The sequence below is a fragment of the Styela clava genome, chromosome 13 (assembly GCF_964204865.1).
Source record: "Styela clava chromosome 13, kaStyClav1.hap1.2, whole genome shotgun sequence".
In the NCBI taxonomy this organism is placed as follows: Eukaryota; Metazoa; Chordata; class Ascidiacea; order Stolidobranchia; family Styelidae; genus Styela; species Styela clava.
In genome coordinates, this window is record NC_135262.1 from 8,664,063 (window position 1) to 8,677,313 (window position 13,251).

A 13,251-nucleotide genomic window follows, 5' to 3' on the forward strand; every position below is an offset into this window, starting at 1 on the left:
TTTTAAGAACATTTTTAGGTTTTTTAACTGTTATATATAGCCGATATATAGGCCTATATATATATATCGGCAAACACGCAATATCGGGCCGATATATCGATTGAGATCTAATCCTGAGGGAGTGTGACAATAAAGATTCATGCCTCCAGTCTCAACGTGAATCGAAATACCAAAGGATACAAGTCACAACTGTAGTTTGAAATTTTACCGGTACCTAGTAGTCTACCTCGGTGGTTCAAGGTTGCCACAAAAACTTTTGAGGAGGTCTCGCGGGCCGCAAGTCGGAGAAAACCCAAAAGTGATCGAAATATCGCGAGTTTACTTACTTCAAATTTAATAAACAACGACTGTTTACCGTTTTAATCAGACTATTATTATGTTGCATGGGTGGCGTTCTTTTAACTTATCCTATCTTATGTATATAAATCCTTCAGTTATTTTAAATTTAATTCCCGGGAATTACCGTTGTATTTTGAGCATCTCGCGTTTAATGTCGCTTCAAATTATATTCTTTCCAGACAGGTATATTACTTGAAATCAAACCAGACACTGTGTGATGGGCAGGGAAATACGTTTCTGTCGTGTTTTTCCTTATGTCACCTTTCTTGCGACACTCATTTCATTACGAATTGTTATATTGAGTAATTTAAAAACTTGCAGCGTGAGCAAGCTTAGTGCCATCGTCAAATACCAACCAAGTCCGTCTAAGTTGGTATTTCGGGACCTAGCTAAAAAACAAACTGGATTGCGCGGCGTTAAGTCGGCTCTGCGTTTCGTCACTACTGTTACGTCACGATCCACAGGATCCAAGTATTATTGTTTGGCAATAATATTGTTGCCACGTGTAGGCGCTGTTAAGTCGAGTTCGCCGCCATTAATGGATATTGCACCATACTTTGCTGCTGTTTTGCTGCCAAGTCAAGTTTTTAAAGTTTCTTTGTGTTGGTATTATTGTGATTTAATTATTGTGTTTATCTTGTAGATGACTTAGACATCTAAATTAGTTAGTAACTGGATTTATTGGGTTGTTGCCCTTGGTGTTAAGATATTGTGCCGTACATTTGTTACTGTGAAGAAAGTGTACTGATGTTTCCAGAATGTATTATGCAATGATTTTTGGGTAAGAATGCTAGTACTTTAAGTTGCATAATTTGAAGTTCACTGATGTATGTGTATTAAATATTGTCATTGTTAACAGATTGTGAAGTATTCTCGTGGATTCACAAAGTTTTCTTACCCGGTGTCATAAATATTATCGGTATGTTGTTTATATTTGGATCATTGCTGAATTTGGTATTATTTAGTTTTATAAGTGTTCTAAGACATTTTATTTTGTTTTAGAAAACCGTCTTCCATCTTTCATTTCCGTCTATTGTGATGTTTGTGTATTGCTGAGCATTTCATGTTATGCTATCAATTCTTCGAATTACAATTTCATTACAAGTTTTCAACAATTGGTTGTGTTTGGACAAGGATTTGGGAGATGCGTTTTCGATTTGTTAGTTTTCTCTATGTGACACCTTGTGCTACCGGGTCACGTTGAAAGGGAGGTTACATAAAGTTTTCGATAATATCAGAATATAGAATTATCGATATCACATGAATAACACAATTCTGAACAGAATCTAATTATCGAATAAAGCAACAACATAACTTTTTGAAGATGTCAAGTTCAGACTCCAGTCAACGTTTGATTTTTGAAATATTGGAAGGTCGACTGAAAGACTTGTATTTAAGGGTCGAATCCCTTATGATGGATCGCAAAAATGCTGTTTCTGTTCAGGAATTGTCGAAGCACATTTCTGAAACATTTCAGGCACTCATGAAATTCTGTAGTGAGAATCCATCTGCAATTTTTGAGCACAATGCAAATTGGATGGAAAGTATTGAACAGAATCAGGCAGAATTTGATAGTAGAGTGCAGCAATGGCTGCTGGCTGTAGTCAAAGCAGCAGCAGATCAGTTTTCTCAATTGGAGAAATCAACACAGTCTAGTCATCCTTCAAGTGCAAGTTCACGATCAAGTTATCGAAGAGCAGAAGCTAAAGTAAAAGCTAAATTGGCTCGATTGGAACTTGAAAAGATTAAACGTAAACATGAGCTCCAAAACAGAATAAATCAAATCCACCAGTCAATAGAAATGTTGGATTCGGAACACAAAGTTCAAACGGCTGATGCCGAAGAAGAGTTTTGGGAGAAGTCCACTAGTTCAGTTCGAATGAATGTTGATGTCACGGATAATCGTTTTTCGAAGGATGTGAGACATGTGGGTTCAGAGAAGGCCAATAGAAAAGTGCTAGAAGTTGGCATGGTAGCCAACAAAACCACATGTGAAAGCTTACATCTTGTGCAGAGTACACCTGTTTATGCACAGTCTAACGTTGGCTGTGCTGTGGGCAAAATTGATGCCGGTACTCTGGCAATGGCTGTTGAAGATTATCCTGTCAATACTGAATCAAAATCTGTACTAGATGATAAACCGAGTGCTGGGGTAAATGGCCCTGTAGTGCCTCGAGTGTTGGATTTACCTGTTCCAAGCAAATTTGAAGATGGAAATCAGGACAATAGAATTCCTGCTATGTATATTCCAAATCAGTCAGTGGTTACAAATAACCCTGATCAGGCAAGTGTTAATAAGACTTGTCAACCGGCCAGTGGTAGGCCTCCGGATTCTTCTCAATCATTGTCAAATGATGTTATGACATTGATCAAGCATTTGAATAGACCAAAACCCGAAGTTTTATATTTTTCTGGTGATTCCACGAATTATCATATGTTCAGGCGTAATTTTGCTGCTCAAATTGATGAAAATGTTGATAGTTATGCTGCCAGATTGTCATATCTACTCCAGCATTGTACCGGAGAAGCACGAAAGCTCATTCAGTCATGTGCCAAGCTTGATCCAGAGGAAGGATACCAAAAAGCAATTAAACTGCTTGAGAAAAATTATGGTAGAACACATGAGGTAGTTCATTCATGTGTGAAAAAGGTGGTTGATGGACCACAGATAAAATTCAATGACCATGAAAAGCTTAAAGAATTTGTTCGCACATTGGAAGATTGCAAACTCACTTTGAAAGGCATAAACAAAGAGAATGAAATGGACAATCTACAAATTTTGGCTAGAGCATCAAATCGCCTATTTCCTAGTATGAGAATGGCTTGGAAACGTAGAGTGGGGAAGATAATAGCGAGAGATGAAGAACCAGCTTTCCAAGATTTCATTGAGTTTGTGACTGAAGAAGAAACTGCAGTCAATTCATCCTTTAGTCAAATGATGGATGATTATGTGAGTGTTGTTGAGAAACCAATGAAAACTTATCGAATTAGAACAATGGCACACAATGTCACCGAAACTGTATCAGAGAAAAAGATGCAGTTGTCATCTTCAGGTGAGCATACAAGAACTAAATGCATGTATTGTTCGATGCCTCATGATCTGTCAAAATGTGAAAAGTTCAAGAAGAAGCCGATTGTGGAACGAATTAAATTTATGAGGGCACGTCGACTTTGCTATATTTGTCTGAAATATGGACATGTTGCCAGTATGTGCAGATCTAAGCTTTCATGTGGAGTGGATGGATGCACTGCAAAGCATAACAGACTTATTCATCGTTCATTTCAGGAAAATAATGAACCTGATCAAGAACAGTCTACTAATGGTGAGAAAGAAAACATTTCTCCAGCTTCCATGCCAGAATCAAGCTTGTGTCAGGCCACAGAAAGTAATAGGTCCGTGTATTTTTGTGTTGTGCCTGTGAAGGTATCCGGTAATGACCGAGAAGTGGAGACATATGCATTTTTAGATGTTGGCTCAGCAATAACATTGTGCTCAGACAAACTGATTGACATGCTTGGATTACATCGGGAGCCAGCTGATATTTCATTAACAACTGTGAATGGTGAGTCAAAGATACACGGGGGGTCAAAAGTTCAATTGCGGGTTGAATCTTGTGATGGCAAGGAAGTTATGGATTTGCCTGAAGTGTTTTCAATTGACAAATTACCTGTGAAAGCAAATGCTCCGTTATCAATGAATGACAAGAACAGAATGGCACATCTAAGAGGGTTGAATTTATCTAACATTGACAATGCTGAAGTACTACTAATGATTGGTGCCAATGTACCAGAAGCTTTTTGTGTACAAGAAGTGAGACGAGGTCGTCCAAGACAGCCTATAGCTTGGAAAACTCCATTTGGTTGGACATTGATTGGTCCAAAAATTGAAAGGTCAGAATTGTTATCTTTCAATGTTAATTTTATGAAAAATGATGAAAATGACTTGCTGCAAATACAACTTGAGAGAATGTGGAAAACAGATTTCATTGATTCACAAAAAATGTCAGATACTGCTATGTCTCGAGAAGATAGGTATGCTCTTAATTTGATGCATGAGGCAATTAAATTTGAAAATGGTCACTATCAATTACCTCTATTGTGGCGTCCTCATGCTAGAACTTTGCCAAATAATCGTGATTTGGCTATGTCTCGATTGTCAAGCCTTAAGCGAAAATTGGTTCGCGATGATGATCTACGTTTGAAATATGTAGAAATAGTTCAAGATTACATAGCGAAAGGCTATGCAGAAAAGGTGACAAAATGCAATTTGAAAGAGTGCAATCAGATATGGTATATTCCTCATTTTTGTGTTGTACATCCACAAAAACTAAAACCAAGAGTTGTATTTGATGGAGCATGTCAGTATCGTGGCTACTCATTAAATGAGTCTTTGTTGAGTGGACCAGATTTGGCAAACTCATTAACCGGTGTTCTTATGAGATTCCGCCAGGAGCGGATTGCTCTAGTAGCAGACATAGAGGCGATGTTTCATCAGATTCATGTTGATCCGAAAGACAGAGATGCTCTCAGATTCTTGTGGTGGCCTGGTGGAGATATGTCGAAAGAGCCTATTGATCATAGAATGACTGTACATTTGTTTGGCTCTAAGAGTTCACCCACTGTTGCTAACTTTTGTCTGAAAAGAGTCGCCCAGGACTTTGGAGGGGAGTTTGACACTGATGTTATCGAAGCCATTGAACAAGATTTTTATGTGGATGATTTGTTAAAATCTGTGTGTTCTGAAAATGATGGCCTACGAATGAAACAACAGCTTACTGAAATATTGAAAAAAGGTGGATTCAAACTAACGAAGTGGCTTAGCAACAGTGAAAAAATACTGAATAGTATTCCTGAGGATGAGAAGGCCAAGTCTATATTGAATTTGAAGTTTGATGAAACACTGTCTGATCGTGTTCTTGGTGTGTATTGGAAAGTCAGTTTTGACTCATTTGGTTTCAATATAGATATGACATCACCTGATGTGATGACCAAAAGAACTACTCTATCGCTTGTTAGTTCGTTATACGATCCACTAGGCTTTGTAGCAGTGGTGGTGATAGTTGCAAAAATCATGCAACGGGATTTATGTAGAAAACGTCTTGGATGGGATGAGCCTATTCCTGATTGTGACGTTGCAAAATGGGCAAAGTGGCTTGAGCAGCTGAGTGCTTTAAAAGATATTACTATCAATCGATGTGTAAAGCCCAATGGATTTGGAAGAGTTGTAGTGATGCAAATACATCATTTTGCAGATGCTTTCTCGGTTGCTTATGGTGCAGTGGCTTATTTACGCCTGGTTAATGAAAATCAAGATATACATTGTGCATTTCTTTTTGGTAAAGCAAGAGTGACACCATTGAAAGCAATTTCCATACCAAGACTTGAACTGACTGCTGCAGTTTTATCAGTGAAAATAGACCAGATGTTGAGACGGGAACTTCATCTAGGTAATGAATGTGAATCTTTTTTCTGGACAGATTCGACTGCAGTTTTGCAAAGTATAAGAAATTGCAATAAGCGTTTTCCGGTTTTTGTGGCAAACCGCTTAGCCAAGATTGATGGAGGATCAGAAGTGTCACAATGGCGTTACGTAGCTACAAAGCAGAATCCAGCTGATGAAGCATCGCGGGGTATCGGTGTAAAGAAGATGGCCACGAAAAGCAGATGGCTCAGTGGGCCTGAATTTTTGTGGAAAGATGCTGAGCAATGGCCTCAGCCTGTGTCGTTGCCTCCACTGCCTAATGAATTTCAGCTTGTAAAACAATTGCAAGAACCGGTTTGCATGTTAACAGATCAAAGTGCTACTAATCGACTTGTGGAGCAGTTTTCTGATTTGCATTCGCTGAAAAAGGCGACTGCTTGGATTTTGCGATTCATTTCATTTTTAAGAAGTAAGAAAAGGGGGGAAAACCTACACAAAGGACCACTGTATGTTGATGAACTGAGGAGAAGTGAATTTGCTCTAATTGAATATGTACAAAGGCAGTCCTTTGGTGAAATCATAGATAAATTGTCAAAATCTTCTGATGGATGTATTGATGCTGGAAAAAGGCTGTCATCCAAAAACATCTTGCGGAAATTAACGCCAATGTTGGTGAATGGAATTTTACGTGCTGGAGGACGTATTGAGAAAGCTCCAGTGGAATTTGATGTCAAACATCCCATTATACTGCCTTATGACCATCATTTTACCAATTTGGTGATACTCCAACATCACAAAGAGGTTGGACACTCTGGAATGGGACATACTTGGACATCACTGCGACAAAAATATTGGATTATCAAAGGCGGGGTTGCTGTCAGAAAAGTTTTGGGGAACTGCATATCATGTCGTAAACGAAATGCACCTCTTGGACAGCAAATTATGGCTGATTTGCCAGATGCTAGATTGGCAGTGAACAAACCTGTTTTTTCTGAAGTTGGATGTGATTTTTTTGGACCCTTTTTAGTCAAACAAGGCAGATCAAATGTGAAACGATATGGATGTATATTTACTTGTATGTGCACGCGTGCAGTGCATATTGAAGTGGCTTACTCTTTGTCAACGGACTCATTTATCAATGTTTTACGAAAATTCATTGGACGACGTAGTAAGCCAAGAGCTATATATTCTGACAATGCTGGAAATTTTCAAGCCACAAATAAAGTTCTTTGTGATGAAATAAAGAAGTGGAATCAGCATTATATCAACGATTTCTTGAGTCAAAGGAACATAGAATGGAACTGGAATTGTCCCACTGACAGTAAAGCAGGTGGATGCTGGGAACGACTCATCCGGTCAATAAGAAAAATACTTGGAGGATTGCTGAATGATCAAATTCTAACAGATGAAAAATTACATGTTCTTTTTGTTGAAGTCGAATCAATCCTAAATTCAAGACCTCTTTGTCCGGTGACTTTTGATGTGAATGATGAAGAACCACTAACTCCTAATCATCTGCTGCTATTGAGAGGATCACGAAACGAATCGCCAGGTGTGTTCACTGAAAAGGATTGTTACCGCTTCAAATGGAAGCAAGTTCAATACATGGCTGATCAATTTTGGAGAAGATTCAATAAAGAGTATCTTCCAACACTTATTGGAAGACAAAAATGGACTGTTCAAAAACCAAATTTAAAAATTGGTGATATAGTTATGATTTCTGAAGATGCACCTCGTTGCCAGTGGCTCATGGGGCGAGTTGTTGAAGTGTTTCCTGATAAAAATGGGACTGTGCGCCAAGTTAAAGTTAAAACAAAAAATGGCTTTCTTAAAAGACCAATAAACAAATTGTGTTTTATTATTCACAGTGATGCTTAAATTGTGAACTTGGATATTGTGGTTTGTGAGGTGACGTAATTGAATTTGAATTTTTGAAAATGGCTCATATCTAATTATCCATTTTGGAGGGGAGAATGTTACGTCACGATCCACAGGATCCAAGTATTATTGTTTGGCAATAATATTGTTGCCACGTGTAGGCGCTGTTAAGTCGAGTTCGCCGCCATTAATGGATATTGCACCATACTTTGCTGCTGTTTTGCTGCCAAGTCAAGTTTTTAAAGTTTCTTTGTGTTGGTATTATTGTGATTTAATTATTGTGTTTATCTTGTAGATGACTTAGACATCTAAATTAGTTAGTAACTGGATTTATTGGGTTGTTGCCCTTGGTGTTAAGATATTGTGCCGTACATTTGTTACTGTGAAGAAAGTGTACTGATGTTTCCAGAATGTATTATGCAATGATTTTTGGGTAAGAATGCTAGTACTTTAAGTTGCATAATTTGAAGTTCACTGATGTATGTGTATTAAATATTGTCATTGTTAACAGATTGTGAAGTATTCTCGTGGATTCACAAAGTTTTCTTACCCGGTGTCATAAATATTATCGGTATGTTGTTTATATTTGGATCATTGCTGAATTTGGTATTATTTAGTTTTATAAGTGTTCTAAGACATGTTATTTTGTTTTAGAAAACCGTCTTCCATCTTTCATTTCCGTCTATTGTGATGTTTGTGTATTGCTGAGCATTTCATGTTATGCTATCAATTCTTCGAATTACAATTTCATTACAAGTTTTCAACAATTGGTTGTGTTTGGACAAGGATTTGGGAGATGCGTTTTCGATTTGTTAGTTTTCTCTATGTGACACCTTGTGCTACCGGGTCACGTTGAAAGGGAGGTTACAACTACTGTCACATGGCCGACGCTTAAAAACAGAGGAGTGTTTTTACTAAAATAAAGGCACAAAGCGTAGAAAAAGAGTTTGAATCTCGGGATCCCAACCCCAGTTGGATTAGCTAAAAAAAACGCAAAACGGTCCTCCATTAGATACAAATATACGCTAAAATGTATCAGCATGACAGGGTTTGGACCACCCTGGTCTACCTTATCGAAAAACTCCCGACTCCGCTGACCACTAGCTAGATCGTTGAAATGCGATCGTGGAACCGCCACATATATACTGTAAAGTAAATAGTTCATTGGACCAATTGTTGAAGAGAAAAGAATTTTTTTTAAAACAAAAATGCAGCAGCAGGGAGAATATACTAGAATAAAATAACAACAACAGTTTAAGTAAACGACTCATAGGCCCATTTCGTGTCCAAAAAAAAGTTTCAGTGTTTATTTTTAATAAGGAAGGTTAATATGATACTTGAAGACAAAAAATAGGCGAACATTTTGAAGTTTGAGTCGTCTGGTGAACTCGTAATATTTTAATAAACACCGATAAACTATATAAAATTCTGCTCTAAAATTTCTGTGATGCCCACGGTTTTATATTGGCCGGGGCTTTTCTTCTTCCCCCTAAAATATTGGTGTTGAATAAAAATACGTTACTCGTTATTATGATATTCTGATGTTCACAAAAACACTCGAACTACTTTATATAATATAATATATATATTATCGAAGCTTTTCATACGATCTTGTTCTGAGCGGATACAGTGTATACAAAGTAGTAAGAACGTAAACACAACTGCAATCGAAGTAGGCTTGTTTAGTTGTCAAACAAGAGTTTCGAGCAGCCGAATGTGCATTTAAGCGTGAACGCGTGCGTTGAAAGAATCAGAGGAGTCATTCGACAAGTCCTCGCAGTGAAATAAGCAGTATTAATAAGAAGTATTATTGCTGACAAAATGGAAGGGTACAACAGACTGGTAGAATATGTCCCACCAGAATGGTGTAGAAAACTAAAAGTGCTGCCAAAGTTCAGGATTCCGGTAAGCGTTAGATCATATATATATACACTAAATTTCTGTACTCGACTTTAGAAAAGTTGACCAGATATTGCGACCAGCCTTCCGTATGATTAGGCGCCTAAATCGAATGCTTTTCCCAACATAACGATTCACGTTCGCTCCGCACAAAGTCCTTTAATTCCTTGTTTTGCGTTTAGAAAAATGTGAAAGAGTGTTTGACTCTAAGGGCTTTAACTGAATTATTTCATTGAGATTTATCTGGAAATGCATCTTAAAAATGGATCTAATCAGAAATATTACAAAAGATTGATCAGATTAGTAATATTTAATCATTTGAAAGTTGAATGTAAAAATTCGCATTTTTTATGAAATTTACAAGTTACGCCATACTTACCTACAAATGGGAATTTGCAGCTATAAAATCTAGTTTTATTAATTCGTCATGTTATTAATCCAATATTAGTAGTAGTAGCACAACTCGAAAAGATTTATTAAAGTTGTGTTTTAGATCAGTCACGAACCGGATAACATTGGCATAGAAGTTTCGACTGTAACGGATGTGTACCGCATCTAAGATTTACCTTGTCAATCAATCCTTTGTATTAATAGAGTGAAATCATTAAATTGGGCATTTGCCATATATCGTGATTATGATTTGTCTCGACAAGCGACAAGTCTTAGCAATGCTTCTTTGTATCAACCGAACTTTGACGCGTTTCCGTCTCCATACGAGAGTTTAGAATATTGTGCTTATGGATTAGTGTTGGTGTCCTCATTCCAACTCTGTATGAACGTCTAATGATAGTACGAGGGTAAGGACACGCAGATAGGGACATTCGTCCCTACCAGTGATTTCCCTACACACCCCTGGAAATTTCAACACCCCGCCCCCTTACCCCCCCACTAATTTTTAGGTGTGACACCATACTTTAATTCTTAACGTAAATAAAAATGTATTCGAATATTCAGAAAGTGGCTTATAGTCATATGCCGGTGAAGATGATCAGTCCAATACATAACACATTTTTATAAGTTACAAATAGTTTTATTACTATTAACAACTATATCTACCACTCCCTAAATTTGGAAACACCCCCGCTAAAATAAAAAAGCTGAGGAACATACGGGTCCCTACAGACTCTGCTAAATTGACCGATAGTAAGTAATTCGAAGATGCGATTTTCGAAGATAATTTTTAGCCTTCTTTCCCCGACAGCTTGCAATGACACCAACTCCTATTCACGAATGGAAAATCGAAGATATTCCGGAAGCTTTCCAATTGTTCGTTAAACGAGACGATTTGACGGGATGTTTACTAAGTGGAAACAAGGTATTGCCATTCGCTGTTCAAAAATGGCATATTCAGTTGACCTTCCTTCTGTAGTAACTTTTACTATTATCTAGGTTAGAAAATTGGAATTTCTGTTAGCTGATGCCAAAGCAAAAGGTTGTACAAGCGTGGTTACGAGCGGATCTACGCAATCAAACCACGCAAGAAGTACCTTAATCGCTGCCAAACAAGTCGGGATGGATTGTCACTTGATACTGAGGGATATAAACGAGGTTCAACTATATTTCATGAGATTAAGAATGTTTATATATTTTTAAAAACTAAATTAACTCAACAAAAATAGTTATATCACATATTTGCTGTGATTATTTTATTATTAAATTCGGGGCTCCCGAAATATGCGAACCAAGATGGCGGACATCGGAATGTAATATGCGTACTAGGTTAGGGTTAGGCCATAATTTTAGGTATAAATACTACGGGAGGCTTTTGGCTAGTCTTCGAACTGATAATAGGACTAAAATAAGCAAAATTGGGAAAAAATTATCGCCTAACCCTAACCTGTTACCCATGTTACGTTCCGATATCCGCCATCTTGGTTCGCATACTCCGGGAGCACCTTAAATTCTGTATACGAATTTTGGTCTTGCTCCCAACATAAATAGATTTGGTGAAAGAATTTGCATTCAAATGCCTTAATATCTATTGATATTCGATTTAAAATTTGATACCCAAAGGTTTTTCAAATTGTAAAATTGCTACGTCGAAAGATTGTTTACAGGTACATCCCACTGTTTTATTTAATTAGTGCATCCGTTTCACCAAACCTTGCAAATCATTGTAGAACTGCACAACAACAGTTCCGAGTGGCAACTTTCTGCTAATGGAATCTGCCAACCCGAATATACATCTTTTGCCATGGACATCTTTCAAAGATGAACAAGTTTCTGAGAAACGAAACGTACTTGTAAATCATATTCGGTAAGTATAATCTTTTAATATTATATGGTATTATCATTATTCGATTTTAAGTCTTGTAACTTTTTTATCAGAAAAACTACCGGCAAAGCACCTTATAGTATACCACCTGGTGGAGACAACGAACTAGGAGTATACGGGTATATACGAGCGTGGGAAGAAATGATGGAGCAAAACATTGACAAAAATTTCGATGATGTCGTAGTTGCAACCGGAACTTCCGGTACAACCTGTGGCCTTGCGATTGGAAATTATTTGACCGGTAGTAAATTGAAGTAATCCATTAATATTGTTGTAAAATTCTTGATCTATGATAAAATACACCCAAATTTTCATCGTATCTTTTTGACAGATTGCACGGAATTGTTATATCGCGAACAAAAGAAATGGTGCATAATTTGATTGATGAAAAATTAAAAAATTTCGGATTGAACGCACAAGCTCAAGATATTGTCGATATTATTGAAGGACATGTTGGAGGAGGATATAGCGTTTTCACAAAAGAGGAAATTGGTTTGTTCAAATTTTTATTATGTATCTTTCGGCTGCGTTTTAAATATATATATGTGTATGAAATACTAAGCGACATGGCTACTTATTATGGCTTCTTTTCAGCCTACTATCTGAAAATTGCCAAAACAACGGGTATATATTGTGACCCTGTATATGTTGGAAAAGCAATTAAAGGTCTAATGGACGAATTGAAGAACACTCCGAAACGATTCAAAGGAAAGCGGATTCTTTTTATTCATACCGGTAAGCGGAATTTTATTTGCACATGCAAAATTTCCTTTATGCATTTAAAATAAATTACCTTTCGTCTTTTTTATCACTTTCACTAGCCTAAAATTTATTTTTCGAGCATGTTGGCTCTTTTTCAGGAGGCATATTCGGAATGATGGATACTAACAGTGCCCAATTTATTAGAGACCAGGAAAAATCAAGTCGAATCAAACAATGGAGCGAAGCATTTCCCGAAGACGTTTAAAGAATCTTTTTAATTATATCTAGTTTTTAGTACAGAAAAGTTAAAGATTACATAAATGTTAATTGTCTAAAAATAAATGATATCAATATGTGATTTCGGTAACACTAAAGTTTGTAGTTATTTGATGCCTCCGGAAATGCACGGCCATGACGCGTCTGCAATTAACAAGTGTGTGCGGACTGTTAACATATTTGTACAATTTTTTTAATAAACATTTAATGAAAAAAAAAACTTCGTGCTGAAGATTGGCCTTACAGCTGTACATTTTAGTAACTCGTTCGCTACACAATTTCCCACCTGACAAAACTGTGTCATTTCTAAAGGTGGTCGAGCAAAAAGCCTCTGCATGGTGGACTACAGACTAGTCAAAAGTATGGGGATTACAAAAAAATATGTTAGAACGGTAAACGTTTGAATTACCCACTGACAGTTGCAAAATTACTCCATTTGAAGGTAATTACTCTCAGTTTG

General features: G+C 37.1%; 2 protein-coding genes across 4 annotated transcripts; both read left to right on the forward strand.

The window, feature by feature from the left end:
- Positions 1–785: 785 nt before the first annotated feature.
- Positions 786–8,209, forward strand: LOC120341309 (uncharacterized). Of its 3 annotated transcripts, XR_013479982.1 has the most exons (4): positions 786–1,120; positions 1,199–1,258; positions 1,342–8,072; positions 8,151–8,209. XR_013479982.1 is itself a non-coding variant. In XM_078119499.1 (3 exons), exon 3 carries the CDS (start codon positions 1,664–1,666, stop codon positions 7,637–7,639), a length of 5,976 nt encoding a protein of 1,991 aa, XP_077975625.1. In that variant the 5' UTR covers positions 786–1,120; positions 1,199–1,258; positions 1,342–1,663; the 3' UTR covers positions 7,640–8,209. The 3 variants fall into 3 exon arrangements, 1 of the variants encoding a protein (XP_077975625.1); XR_013479983.1 differs by having other exon boundaries at positions 786–1,258; XM_078119499.1 differs by having other exon boundaries at positions 1,342–8,209.
- A 1,180-nt stretch (positions 8,210–9,389) lies between these two features.
- LOC120332755 (uncharacterized) lies at positions 9,390–13,025 on the forward strand. Its single transcript, XM_039400069.2, has 8 exons — positions 9,390–9,544; positions 10,740–10,853; positions 10,928–11,086; positions 11,659–11,795; positions 11,867–12,067; positions 12,145–12,305; positions 12,408–12,548; positions 12,674–13,025. The coding sequence occupies exons 1-8, from the start codon at positions 9,461–9,463 to the stop codon at positions 12,778–12,780; spliced, it is 1,104 nt and encodes a 367-aa protein (XP_039256003.2). The 5' UTR covers positions 9,390–9,460; the 3' UTR covers positions 12,781–13,025.
- Positions 13,026–13,251: the final 226 nt, after the last annotated feature.

Excerpts from the sequence above, each read along its gene's own strand:
- LOC120332755 (XM_039400069.2), top strand. The coding sequence starts at position 9,461 with ATGGAAGGGTACAACAGACTGGTAGAATATGTCCCACCAGAATGGTGT. Across the intron at positions 9,545-10,739 it reads TGCCAAAGTTCAGGATTCCG|CTTGCAATGACACCAACTCC; the intron begins GTAAGCGTTAGA and ends TTTCCCCGACAG. Across the intron at positions 11,087-11,658 it reads TACTGAGGGATATAAACGAG|AACTGCACAACAACAGTTCC; the intron begins GTTCAACTATAT and ends AAATCATTGTAG.
- LOC120341309 (XM_078119499.1), top strand. The coding sequence starts at position 1,664 with ATGTCAAGTTCAGACTCCAGTCAACGTTTGATTTTTGAAATATTGGAA.